Raw genomic sequence first — 13,941 nt, 5'->3', positions numbered from 1 at the left:
GACAACCTATTGGATTTAAGGTCATTTATAACTGGATGTGTAACACCATTTTCCTAGAAATCGCCAGTTGTAAAGATAAAGAGTTCTCATTGATTTATGGGCAGGTTCTATTGATAATGTCTTCCGAGAGCAACCATTTGTGGGGGCATGTACCCAGATAACGGATGCTCTCTTTGTCCATCTCTCCAGCTTCGATTTGCTCCGTTGTGGGGGTCCAATCCTGTTCTCCGCTCCGTGCCTCTCGCTCTAGAGCTTTGTCTGTTCTCTTTCTGCTCACACACCCACTCTCGCATTTCGCTCTCTCTTTCTCTCGCTCGCGGTCGATTTTCACAGCTAATAAAAAGGGGCGCGCAACGCCGATCTCAGTCAGTTAAAGAGAGCAATCCGAAAGCAAAGCATCGCCAATTGAGATACGGAATCGCGAAGAATCCATCAGATACGAACTTAAGTACCGTTAACCACAGATCGTGTTATCAAGTGCCAACCTGTTAGTGCTCGATATGTAAACGCTGTGACTTAAGAACATATAGAAAGACACAATAAATAAATATTCAATTGTCACATAAATTCATTTTCGAAGTCTATAAATCCGGTGAAGCAGTTAATCATGGCGCCCTTCTACAAGCGCATCTGCCGCAGTCTTTCAAAGCGATACAAGGAGGTAACTATAGCCCCATTCAACCTGGGATACATCCCACAAATCTCACAACTATTGTCCCTTAGCCATGGGCGACATCCCACAAATCCCTGTCCCGTCCGCTTGATTGATTTTGCTAATGAGCCAACAACCAGCCGGGGGCATGAATAAGCCTCCATAGTTAGAATAGATACCAAGTTGATGCCTTGATCCATCGAACAACCGATATGCGAGATTTATCGACTAACAGTGACGTCAATTTGGCCATAAATTTGCCCTTTACTCCGCTCCGCTCCGCTCTGCTTGTGTCCGAGATAGTGGTTATGGATTAATTCCGGCCTAGATCGGAATTCGGGTAACTTGTTATCGGGAGAACACCCACTAATGGCTCTGAATATTGCGCCACAGTCGCCGCTTCAGTGAATGAGTTTCTGACCCACAATGAATTTGTCGTAAATAATTAAAATGTTGCAACTGACAGCGAAATATGGGGGTATTCTTTATTATTATTCCGTGCATCTCGCAGATGACAGCTGTCAAAATAAACTACCACAACAGAGAGCGATGCGAGGGACCCAGTTGCCCAGTTTATAGAGCCCAAGCATCGGTCCAGTGCCAGATCGCAGGTTGTTTTCAACTTATTTATTTACTTGCTCGAATCGGATCATAAAAACATAAAAGCAAAGGCCGCCGCAGCAAAACAAAAGGGGCGGAAGGGGCGGGGACTTGTCATAGACCCAAACACAGATATAGATATAGATATTGCTATAGATGCTGGTCGAGTATATTTAACGATTTCATTGTAATCGGCAGTGAGTTAGCATTTCATTCTTCGAACTTTTGCCCATGATGCATAAAGAGAGAATTGCTGGGTGAGATGGAGAAATGCATATATGTATGTATTCAGATACATATTCAGATTCGCATAGATTATAGATGTTCGGCGCGAAGGCATTTCCTGGTGAACAAATAACAACAGCCCATACATGTATATAGTACACAGGGGGAGGAAAATATAAGTGAATTTCCATCCATAACAAGCCAAAAGAAATGACGTCCGGAGCAGAGATTTTCCAAAGAACCAAGCGGGAGCATCCTCCTTTATTTAGTGACTTAACCTTCAACCAGGTGTAATATGTAATTGTTTCTCGCGCAGATCGATTGCCCCCATAAGTTTTGGATTCAGGGTGCTCGTGTGTGCGAATCGAGACGTATAAATCTACATAAATTGCATGCGTCCCAGCAATACCTGGCGATTTATCTACCATTTTTCCCCTTCCAACCACTCACCTTGGTCGCTTCTTTGGCGAATTATTAGCAGGCACGCACTTCGTTGCTAGTGCAGCCTTGTGGGTGGCGGGTGGTGGCGTTTGGAGGTTGTCTTAGTCCTGCTGCCCCCTTCCCCCAGCACTTCCCCATTATGCCAAATCCACCTTCAAAGTGAACATCGACAGAAACGCAAACATGTTTCCAGTTTTTCCCATTGTCGGCTGCTTCCTATTGATTTTACATTGAGTGGTCGAATGGTTTCCTTTGATTGCAGGCAAATGTGTGAGAGAATGCATTTGCCTCGTTTGCCTTGGCAAAAACGCTTAAGGTTTATCCGACACACTAGATGTTATTGTGTGTGTGTGTCCTTGCCTAGTTTTTCCACAGTCCTTTAAACGGTGAATCTGCTCAACTGTGCACCATAATTACCGCAATCAAAGAAAAACACGAGCTAAAGACTCGAAATACTAATTAGCCATTATTTGTATCACCGAAATACCCACATTTATTGGCCATTATTTCGCCGCCTCAACCTTCAAAGGTCAGTTTCCCAAACATTTCTTGGCACTTTTGCTTAGCGCCGCGGCCATTCACTCTTTTAGTTGGCGAAAAATGGCAGAACTTGCCGATCATTGATAAATGATAAATGGCCAAAACGGTTATTGACTCTGCCAGGGCCGCAAAATACAACGTGGCTAATTATAACGCGGGAATGGCTAAACACTCGCCAGAGTTCAGCGTCTAGGGTTGTGGTCAGGGACTCGATTAGGTTCACCTCAACCTTAGCACAGCGATTTGAACCCGCTAATAGCCTGACCTGAACTTTCCTCCCAGCTGGACGTTGCGTATACTTGATAATTGCCAACGGGCCGGCTACTTAATTCACTCCCTGCTGAGTTCCTTTTTTTTTGAGGGCACTATGTTTCTGGACAGCTTCAGTGGGTCGTTCTGCCGTTTTGCCTGCCTGCCCGAGGCCAATTGCCTTATAAAGTGACATTAATTAGTTGATTTATTAGCTGCCCCCGCACCTGGGCCCAGTTTCCTGAGCTGCCAGCCTATGCTCCGCCTTTGATGGCGAATTCATTGACCCCATTCGGCTTGGCGAAGGCTACTGCTGCATTTGCTGCAGCTACAGCTGCATCTACACTTTATGCATCGGAGCCATAAATAAACCTTTGCTATAAATAAACACGTACAAGGAGATATAGATATGTTAGCGTTCTGCTCTTGTTATTGTGCATATGCCACACATACCAAAAGTAATCGTTCGCGGAAACATTTCCCAGCAACGCGAATAGTTTGCTGTAGGTTATTTACCTGAACCTGAGACGCTGCACTTTGCACTTTTCCGCTCAGTCGTCAGACGCGTGAACAATTTGAGGAAAAATCCCCTAACCAGAAAAAATCGCCCGAGATGTTTCACTTTGTTCCAGCGAAGAGCGGTCCATCAAATGCCAGACATTTTCATCCCAACTCCGTGATTAGTGTGTGGCGAGAAAATTATTGTGTGTGGAATATCACAATTTAAACGGGGGCTGCCTCCAAGTAATGTTATGTTTCCCTTTCGCCCCAAAACAAATCGTTGGGTCAGCCCCCCAGTACGCTTTTTATTTTTAATATTCGTGCCGCATGAAAATAGTCAGAAAACATGGCCACCCCGACCGCTGGCTCTTTTGGCGGATTTCACAGGCGATTGAACACAGAACGGCGTAAAAATGAAACAAAAACATGAAAAGTGATTTGCATGCTTGGCGCTCGTACGGAGCCGTGTGCGAGATTATTTTGAATACATATTTAGCAAACTAAATGTATTTTTAAACGATGCCAACGCTGCAGGCGGGGAACTCGGGCTGAGGCAAATCGATCGAGTGTGAAATGAGTGCTGGCAGCTCCTGTAATATCAATTATAATTCATGCGGCTGAGATTGAGCCTGCGCTCGAATCTGTTTGCAGTTTGCATTTTCCATAAACAAAACGGAATCTAATTGCATTCCAATCTGTTCTATTGTTTCTGGTTTTCTCCACTTGGCCAGCCGAAGTGGATTAATTCTTGCCAATCACGCATTGATTCCTGCCACTCTGCACGTAGTCCTCGTCTTTGACAATCCTATTTTTTGGGAAAGATTTTTCTCGCTTTCACTCGATTCGAATTCCTAACATTTTATTTGCCTGTTTTTCGGGGAGTGCTATATATTTTCCTAACACCTCGAGTCGGTTTGCTTTTTAATAGCCAATTCCCATGCGTTTGGATACAGAAATGCGCTGCGTAGTACTATCCAGAGCCAGCATGAAATCTCGGAAAAAGTTCTTTATTAAAAATGGATGAAAATGTGAATTTGACTTGCGGTTACCCATTAAACTTAAACTAGAGTAAAAATTAAATTACCCTTGAACAAGAACCAGACCTACGAACGTCAACTAATGTCCTTTTTGACATCGACAGCGGTAGTGTTATAACTTTCAGCTTTATATATAGCAAAAATAATTTATATTATGATTTAAAAATACACAAAGTAATTTATAAAATTTAGGCAATATTTTAAAATAAAAGTGACAAATTCATTTTAACAGAGTTTATTCGACTTCAATGAAAGTTTTAACCATTTCTAAGCTAAATTCATTGTGTGAATGAATACTTAGTAATACTTATAGTGCAAAAGTAGTTTTGTGTACAGGAATGTTTTTGACAGTTCCTGCAATTTTGGTAAATTACAGTATAGCACACACTTAGCCTAACCAAACATTGTAATGGGCAAAACCTGCTCAATGCATGTTTCTGCTTCTTTTATATAAAGGTCAAATTCTTTCTGTCTTTAAAGTAAGAACTTAACTAAAAAAAACTGAAGAATACAAATAAAATGAGTATTACACGAAACAACCGCTTTTCTCCAAATGCTACCGTAAAAGTTCTGTTCTTTATAGCACTTCTGACGCGCTTTTTCGGGAGCTCTGTGGTGTATGTGGCAACTTTTTTCCCCAATGCAATATGCTGCTAAAAATAATCTGACAAAAAAAGAAGCAACGCACCAAGCGATGCAAGAAAAACTATTTTCGTCGTTTGTGTAATGGGGAAAATGGGAAATGGCAGCTAAGATGAAAAAGAGCAACGTCATAGCAGCGTGTCCAAAGCAATATTACTCATACGTCGCGTGTAACGCGTCATTGCTTGTGCTTTGGATGTTGGAGACTCTCTTGCGAGTTTCGTCATCGGTGAAAGTGTCACAGCCCCGTTTGGGCGCCATCGAATTGCTCCCCTGGGTCGGATTAGCCAAAAAGTTTCTCTGGTGGCCACTTAAACTACTTGATTCGAATGTGGGAACGCCCAAATAGGTGGACTTGTGAAATCGAGTCGGCTTTGTGGGAGGAATCATTAGAACCTATCACACATACATTCGCACATTATTAATTAGCGCTTCGGGGAAATGCAGGCCAACTTTTTCTTTTTCTGCTCCACTGTCATTCCTGCCAATAAAATACATACATTAATTTGGGCATTTGCTGAATAAATAGATGTGTAGGTAGACTTTTGCTAGAGTTTGTGTAATTTATGGTCCAGGCAATTCTGCTTTCGTAAATTCTCGATAATTTTAAGTTTCCGGCAGTCATTTGTTTTCGCCCAGACTGGCAAATTTAAAGCTGAACTTGGATAGCGCTTTATTTATGCCTTGTTATTTGTGTTACCGATTGATTACACAATTTAATATGTGTTTTTCTGGAAAAATCGTAACAATGCTTTTTAGATATCCAAAGACAGGGAATTCATCAATATATTAATTATACTTAAAAAAAGAATTTCAAAATAAATACTAAATTGAATAAAAATGGACTAATTGCTTATAAAACAGCAATCATTTGCTTAATTGTTCAAATCATATTTAAGCCTCTAATTTGTATTTGAATTTTATACGAACGGTAATTATTCTGGCTATGGCTATGCTTGGTAAAAGTCATAGTTGATAGGTAGTTAATAATTAAGGGCAATTTTCGTCAGTCAAACAAGCCTGTAGCAGCAGCTTATTAGGGGTATCATTAGACTCTAATGGCTGTTAGCTAGCAAAATTCTGGTCAATAGTCCTTGGCCAGTTAACCGAAGGCAAAACATAAATTTGCGAGAATTCACCTCGACACGAATGCCGGGAAGTATTTGAATTTGCAATTGCAGACACGCAATGCAGAGGCTTACGACATTTTCCTGGCTTTTCTTTGGGCTGTCAGAACACCTGTTCAAGGTGTAGATAAAGCAAAAACTTTTCCGAACTGCAATGGAAAACCCTTGAAAGGTTGCGAAGGATTGTGCTACAATATCATAAGGCCGTGGAGGCAATGAATGAAGTCATCGGGGCATGAGTACTTGGTCGAGTGGTTGCGATTCAATTGAAATTGCTGCAATCCGGTTAACAATCAACCTCTACGTTTTTTTGTTTTTCTTTCTTTTTTAGCCCTCGTTAAGTCTGGACAATACAGTGGAGACGCTGCTAATCAAGAACGAGGGGGACTTCATCAGCGTGGAGCAGGGCAAGGAGCTGGTGGCCCGAAAGCGCAATTCCCAGCAGTTGGCCCATCCGCCGGCGCACTTGCACTCGCACCACCCACAGACCCACGGCCACAATCATCACCAGCAGCAGCAGCAGCAGCAACAACAACACAAGCGGGACGAGAATATGAGGCAGCTGCTGGATGTGACCAATACGCTCACCATTGAGGAGCTGCGCGATTTTGAAATGCGGTAATTGAGTCCACTTCCCATACAGTTTCCGCACCGCCCTGACCTTTGACTGATAACATTTTATGGCCCACCAGCCTGAGATTTAATTTCCGATTGAATGCCAATCGATTTTCAAGACTCTCGTAAAAATGCTCGGACCAAAGCAATCAAATTTTAAATGGCCAAACGTAGCAAACAGAAAAAACAGCGGACCGCTTTAATGGCCTTCACCTGCCAGCAGTTTTGCATTGTAACAAACTCGGGTGGAAAGAAGATTGGAAAAAGCCATGATGGTCCCATTACTTTTCAAATTACTCATACGACCTGTTGCCGGTTTTCCATGCGAGCTCGTGTTTGGGGGCGAATTTTGTTTTGTTTTAGTAAAATTCCATGCACAAATAAACATTTTTGACATGCTCGTGGACGCAGTTCCTGCATTTGATTGTACATATTGCAATTTTAAATATTTAAAATATTGCACCACCCAAATCTTTCTGCAGTGAATTAGTTTTCATTAATTTTTTGGCGTTTGCCGAAGCCTGCCACTAATTGGGCATTTTAATTATCTATATTTAACCATTCTGCCTTGTGGTTAACTCGTTTCAAAGCCCAAGGACACTAGCCACATGTTTTCTGGTCTTTGGACATTCACAGTGTCCAAGGACATGGCAGGTGAAGCCAGCGGCGTTGATGGGTAAGATGTGCACATCTAGATGTCCATTAAAGCTGTGTCAACTGCAGTTCTGTTATGACTGCTGTTCAGTTGGTTTTCCCCTCATCTCCTAAGATGACATAACATGAACATGCACAGAGAAGTCGAATTTCTAGTTTAGCTTTTGGTACTAACGATGTCGTCTTGTTTGATTTTTAGATATGGCTCACCACATCACAGCCGGTCGCAATCGGTCAAGATGCCTGGCAGCAGGGCCTCGGGAAGGCCGAATCAGTTGTGCCTGCCCCAGCAGAGATCCAGGTGGGTGTCTTATCCAACACGTAGTTAACAAATTTTGAATATTACCGACGTATTTAGAGTGGCTTCCATGCCGAATACCGGGGTGGAGGAGGAGTACTATAGGCTGCGCCACTTCTCGATCACGGGCAAGGGCGTGGTCAACCGCGGTGACTCCCTCAAAAGCCGACGCAGTCGCTCCAACAACAGCGTGGCCAGTTCTAATTCCAGCACCGAGCATCTGACCGCCCAGCAGCAACTGTCCGCCCCCGCATCCGTATCCGCGCGAACCTCGCTGGCCTCCAGCAGGGAGAGCAGCACATCCAACCCCGGCAACGGTCCCTACAGGTGAGTCAGTATTTTGTTGTTCTTATGGAAAAATCCAGTTGGCCACCGCTCATCTCTGATGTTAAAAATAGGGATTTTGTTCCACTATTTATATTTATATGTAGTTCAATTTTATTTTAGATGCAAAAGAAAATACATTGACATTCATATATAAAGTAATCTACAACTACATATAATAAAACATTTATTAATAAAAATAACTTTATTCCCGTTTGTTACTACAAACATAATCAATAAAGTAAATAAAGTCATTGTATTGTTTTTACATGTTTGTTAATGTGCAATAAATATACATTTGTAAAACGAAGAACGTTGAAAATAAAATGATTAAACCTAAGGCCATAGTATCAACATTAAAATATGAATCTTGCTCTTTATTATTTAAAATGTCTCGCTTAAATAAACAAAGTGGCTTATTACTCTACTTTTTCCCTACTCCAGAGTCCTCATGCTGGGTGGCCCGGCGGTGGGTAAGAGTTCCCTGGTCTCGCAGTTCATGACGTCGGAGTACTTGCACGCCTACGACACGAGCATCGGTGAGTTCGAATCCCCTTCCGGAGGTGCTTGCATCCGGGATCCCGGAACCCCAGAGTCCGCCTTAGCCCGTCCCCTCCCCGAAAGCACTGCATAGCAAACCGCCCCAATGTCATCCTGTGTCTGTCTGTTAGTCGTGAGTGAGTGCTTTGGCTTTAGTTGATATTATTTCATGATTCATTTGCTGGCACTACCTCCGTTCTCCTAGTTGATGTTGTAGCTGTGTACTGTATTATGTTGTCTTATACTGGCTATTATATTAGTTTGATTTTGTTGCTCTGTGCCGTCTGTTTGCCCCCGTATCACATGGCTTTTTATGATCCCGTGTTTGGAAAGTTTATATTTTTCAGTTGTACTGCCTTGTTTTGTTCCGTTGAGTGCTGCCTTCTGTTTGGTTTCCTTCGCTTTGGGCGTTTTATGAGTGTGCCGAGCTATAGCTGTTGCCGCCCCCCAATGGGTCAACACATATTGGCATAAAGCATAACAAACGCTGCTGCAATGAAAATAAATTCGCCTCGTTTTTGAATTTTTGCGAATCTATGAAGGAATGGAATTAGCCAGTGAAAAATGTTTCAGTTTCTGGCAGGGAGTGAATGAAAAGATTCGAATAAATATTTCTATTGGCTGAAAGGAAAGAGGGCAAAATTTTAATAAAACAATAAAGCAGCAAATGGAAAATTTTAAACAAATAAATTTGTCGTTTGTCGTTTATTTGGAAATTTTTCGTTCAATAACGGAAGGTTATTGGATTGTGACCAGTTCCATGTTCCCTAGAAATATTTAGCCAATGGTCCCCGTGTAAATGCTTATCCAACACACAAAACCTCATACTATAATCCGCAATTGTATCATACTGTTTTATAAAGAAATGATAATTTGTTCTGTTTCTCTCCATTCCGAATATCAACCAATCATTCAACTCAATGTCTCAAACTGACTTTACAAAACTCGAAAAACAACAACAACCGAATTAACAACAACATCTTTGTACATACATCAACTAAACCGAAAACCGAAATCGCATTTGAAACCGAAATCGTGATCGTTATCAGATTAGGCAACTGTGATATACGCATTCTAATTGAAAAAGCCGCCGACGGTAAAAGCAACTAGCTACTGAACAATAATAATAATAACCTTGTTAATTATGCTACTCCTTAATATTTATCCAAATATCTCTATACATATAATTGAAACGCTTTTCAACTTTCCAAACAACTTAACCAAACAACAAACTAGCTAAACACCTAGTCCACAAATGCATTAGCCCTGCGATTCCCAATTGAGTTCGAATAAACGCTAGACCAACTCTTCGCCCAGAACTGATACACACCTGCCCACCAGTCACGCCCCGGAAGTTAGAACCCACACCACCACCTCCAAAAACACACCACCATGCCCATATATATAATATATAGTCCCATAGACCCCTCCAATCGATTGTCAAATGATTGCGGCCTTTGTTTCGCTTGTGATTTATGGCCAGTAGATGGGCAGCCTTGAGGACTGGCATACGATATTGAAATGATTATCCACATCACAAACACAACAAATGAAATTTAATTAATGATTTGGTCAGAAGCGCTGGGCCTCGAATGGTGGCTGCAATTATTGATTGCCACTCGGGACGGGAAACAAATAATATATTCAAACCTATAAACGCCACAGCAACTTCTGTAGTCTTTTTAATTAAAATAAAAAATCTGAGAACGCATTAAATGAATAATAATTGAGAAAGCACTCACCAACACAAACAAAGTCACCCCAGGCACTTTCCGCAGCACTTTTCACCCCTTTCGCCAATGAGTTTTGCATTGCGTACTTGTGGGGGCCAATTTAATTTGCCATACACTAGCATACATTTAGGAGCGGGAGTTTTCATTCTTCTTAACTAATAGATACCCGAATACTCGCATGTAGAGGACGACACTCGTAGATATACACATCACACACACGCACAACAAAAACATGCACAAACTCTTTGGTTTTGCACTTCCAAAAATTGATGTTGTAAATCATTTCATTGCTTGCCATTTAAGTTATCGAACTTAAGCTTACGCTTTTGCGCACATGATAATTCATTGGTTCTAACCTAGACTGTCTTCTTCAATGTGTGCAGATGATGAGTCCGGCGAGAAGGCCGTTTCAGTATTACTCAGCGGCGAGGAGTCCGAGCTGATATTCATCGACCATGGATACACCGAAATGACGGTAAGTACCATTCCATGCACTCAACCCACCCGAAAGGTCACAATCATGGAAGAAATATTTCATCTTTTATATTGCAATTTTCTAGTTACTACCGATAAATGTTCTTGAAACATTTTAGATATTAGAATAAAAAAATTTTAAACAAATACAACATATAATTACTCTTGGTAATGGATTTTTACTCAAACTCCTCCATAAAATAGTTAAATATTAAAATGATTTCAATGAATGCATAAAATGCATTACTCATTTTAAAAATACATTTTTAAAACCAGAAGTTGCACACTTTATATGTAGTCAGAGTGTGCTTAGATCCACTTAAAATAAATGGATTTTTAAACAGTGCATAGATGCTTTTAAAATATCCATTATGTGTCCTTAGGGGCCTTGTTGCTATTATTGTGACCAGTGCTATTATGTATACCTGCTCATCCGACCGGCACCCTGCACTTTATCTGTGACATTTCATAATGCCATTAGCATGCACGGCCATCAACTAGCCCACACTATGGCCCAGCTCTCAACCTCACTCAATGTCACCTCGGTGTCACCTCCATGCTTCTCCATTCACAGCCGGATGAGTGCCTGACCAACTATGATCCCCACGGTTACTGCGTCATCTATTCGGCCGCGGACAGGAGCAGCTTCAGCGTGGCGGAGCAGGTGTTGCAGGTGCTCTGGACCAATCAGAACATCGCCCAGAAGGCCGTCATCCTCGTTTCGAACAAGGCGGACCTGGCCAGGAGTCGTCTGGTCACCTCAGAAGGTAAGCATACCACAAATACGTTGTCCAGGTTCGGCGGAAATCTCCCATCATTAACACTCGAAATTGCGCTCGATTGGATCTTTTATAAATAGGCAGCGATATAGTTTGAGTGTGCGGACAGGACCCTCGACCAAGCCAGGTGAAGTGTTTACCCAAGCGGAAGTCATCCGGCGGTTCGCCTACGCAAACAGCCGGAGTCTTAAGTGGGGCAGATAGGCGGGGTTTTCACCATTTAAAGGTCGCCAATTTCAGGGGGTCTTTTTGTCTACTCAAGTACTTTCACTTGACTTTTATATCGGATTCCCTTTAAGACCAAAGTAACTTGGGCGCTTTCATCTAAGTAATTCAATATTTTCCGTTAAATTACGTTTGTTATTATGGAAGTGGGGGCTCTAGTGGGTGGTTGGGTGGCTGAGCGAAGGGTTTTCCCAGTTTTTTGAGAGTAATGGCAGGGAAATTGTTTCAGCGCAAAATTGATTACATTTCGTCCCGTGTGGCATGTGTTCCGCTCAAGGTTTAAGGCCCATAAGCCTATTGTTGTAAACAGGACGACGACGCACCCCTCCGCCACCCACGCACAGTCCTGAATTTGGGTGGTGAGTTCCTGTCCACCTAATGCGGCGCCCTAATTTCATAAAGTATTTATAGAATTTTGTATGCCTCTGGCAACAATGAAATGTGCGCATAGCACACAAATGTCTTGGAAAAAGATATATTCATAAATCTATAGATTGTCACAGTGATTGGGAAAAATATGTGCAGTGTCTGCAAAAATTATGGACGTTAGGTAGTGTGTCAAATTGGGCCTTATCATTCCATGAATCCAAAACAGCTTTTAAAACTTTAATGCATTTTGCTCGTATTCCATTTTTACCTTTCCACTGTTGGCATATTTAATGATGTCTGCCCCATTCTAGTGCCACACTAATTATTCAATTGGGGTAAATGCTGGGAACTTCTGTTTACTTTTAATTAGAATCCGGCTTCGGCTCCAATCGAAAGTCTAAAGGTTAAGAGCTAATGTCCTTAAAGCCTAGTAAGGGCTGCATCCCCTATTAAACTGTAATAAAACGAACAGAAAAGTATATACATAAATATATACTTTTGTCACATTGTTAATAAAAATGTGAGCCTGTCATAAAATTTGCACCACGAGGGTCACACGCATGAGGTACCTCCGCACACTGCGAACTTTGATGCTTCAGATTTTACGATTTCTGTACACAACTGTGGACACGACGTGACGAATGGGAAGGGTGGGATGCCCGGCAACACCAAATCGCCAACGTGTTTAGATACAAATCCGAGTCCAAGTTGAGGTTTTTATGGCCAACTCAGAGTTAACTAAGCGAGGCCATTTGATTTGATTAACTGGGGTGATGGGCGGCCAACTAAGCTTGACAGCGATGCTCTTTGCCCATAATTTCCACACATTTTCACTTAACCTCTCCATCGTATATTTTTATTCTCTTGCAGAGGGCAAGGCCATGGCGACCGCCTATGATTGTAAATTCATCGAGACATCGGTGGGCATCAATCACAACGTGGACGAGCTGCTGGTGGGTCTGTTGTCACAGATACGCCTCAAGCTGGAGAATCCCGAGAAGTCCAGGTGGGTAAAGAGAACCTCTTATATTTCATTGAACTTGCTAATGCTTATTATTCGCGCAGGGATCTGTTCCGGAAGCGTTCGATTAGAAAGTCAAAGCGGCGCGCTTGCTCACCGCTGAATGCAGGATGCCTGAATGCCAGCACCCCGCTGGGACCGCTGGGGGAGTCGGTGGCCACGCCCCCTGGCAGTGCCCAAAGCAGGTGAGTCACGGCCCCTGACAGGCCGTCAAAATCAAAATGAGCCCGTAATGCTCATGTACCCCTCTCTTTACTTGCAGTCCTCGCAAATATCGTGGTTCACGAACATCCACCAGCCTGAAAGTTAAGGGTCTGTTGGGCCGCGTCTGGACTCGGGACTCCAAGTCCAAGAGCTGCGAGAATCTGCATGTACTCTAAGCTAAAAGTATAATCCAAAGTGTATCCCAAAAGTTTCCTATAGACTATGCAATATCCTATACATAAATATTGCCTAAGTTACAAAACAGACTCGACAACTACCGGGGGTATTATTCCCAACTGTACATATTGTGTATAATTTTAGCTTTAATTTATGCTAGTCATTTCCCCCATTAATCATTGTATATAGTTTGTCTAAATATAAACATATTATTTGTAATTGGTTTATTATGGTTTTTGTTTTCTTGTAAGCATGAGTTGGGATAACTTTCAATGCTCGAAACTGTCCGGAACTGGATTAATTTAGTTCTATTTCAATGAAAGAAATGAAAATACAAAAGAACAAACAAAATTAAAAAGCAATAATTTTTTAAAAATCCAATACCATATTATCCTTGTTCATAGACGAAGAGTTAATGATACCAATTGTACTGATTTTTTGAGGATTTAGCGCTTGTCGGCTGAACGAAACTTATTGTTAATTATATACGTGTAGTTTTACATTTGTAATGGTA

General features: G+C 41.9%; 1 protein-coding gene across 3 annotated transcripts in view; it reads left to right on the top strand.

Annotated features, from left to right (window-relative positions):
* The window catches only part of LOC128256934 (hormone receptor 4), a 40,579-nt gene extending 26,933 nt beyond the window's left edge, over positions 1–13,646 (top strand). For 2 of the 3 annotated variants that reach the window (XM_052987660.1, XM_052987659.1), the window contains exons 7-15: positions 6,346–6,632; positions 7,483–7,584; positions 7,642–7,908; positions 8,350–8,444; positions 10,562–10,653; positions 11,227–11,419; positions 12,896–13,031; positions 13,091–13,231; positions 13,309–13,646. In XM_052987660.1, the coding sequence (XP_052843620.1) occupies positions 6,346–6,632; positions 7,483–7,584; positions 7,642–7,908; positions 8,350–8,444; positions 10,562–10,653; positions 11,227–11,419; positions 12,896–13,031; positions 13,091–13,231; positions 13,309–13,426 (1,431 nt within the window). In that variant the 3' untranslated portion in view covers positions 13,427–13,646. Of the gene's footprint in view, positions 1–360; positions 662–6,345; positions 6,633–7,482; positions 7,585–7,641; positions 7,909–8,349; positions 8,445–10,561; positions 10,654–11,226; positions 11,420–12,895; positions 13,032–13,090; positions 13,232–13,308 lie in introns of those variants that run through there. The other variant, XM_052987661.1, reaches the window with a different exon arrangement.
* Positions 13,647–13,941: the final 295 nt, after the last annotated feature.

The sequence above is a fragment of the Drosophila gunungcola genome (assembly GCF_025200985.1).
Source record: "Drosophila gunungcola strain Sukarami chromosome 2R unlocalized genomic scaffold, Dgunungcola_SK_2 000030F, whole genome shotgun sequence".
Lineage (NCBI taxonomy): Eukaryota > Metazoa > Arthropoda > Insecta > Diptera > Drosophilidae > Drosophila > Drosophila gunungcola.
The sequence above is the reverse complement of the archived record's forward strand: the minus strand, read 5'-3'. Positions and strand labels throughout refer to the sequence as shown.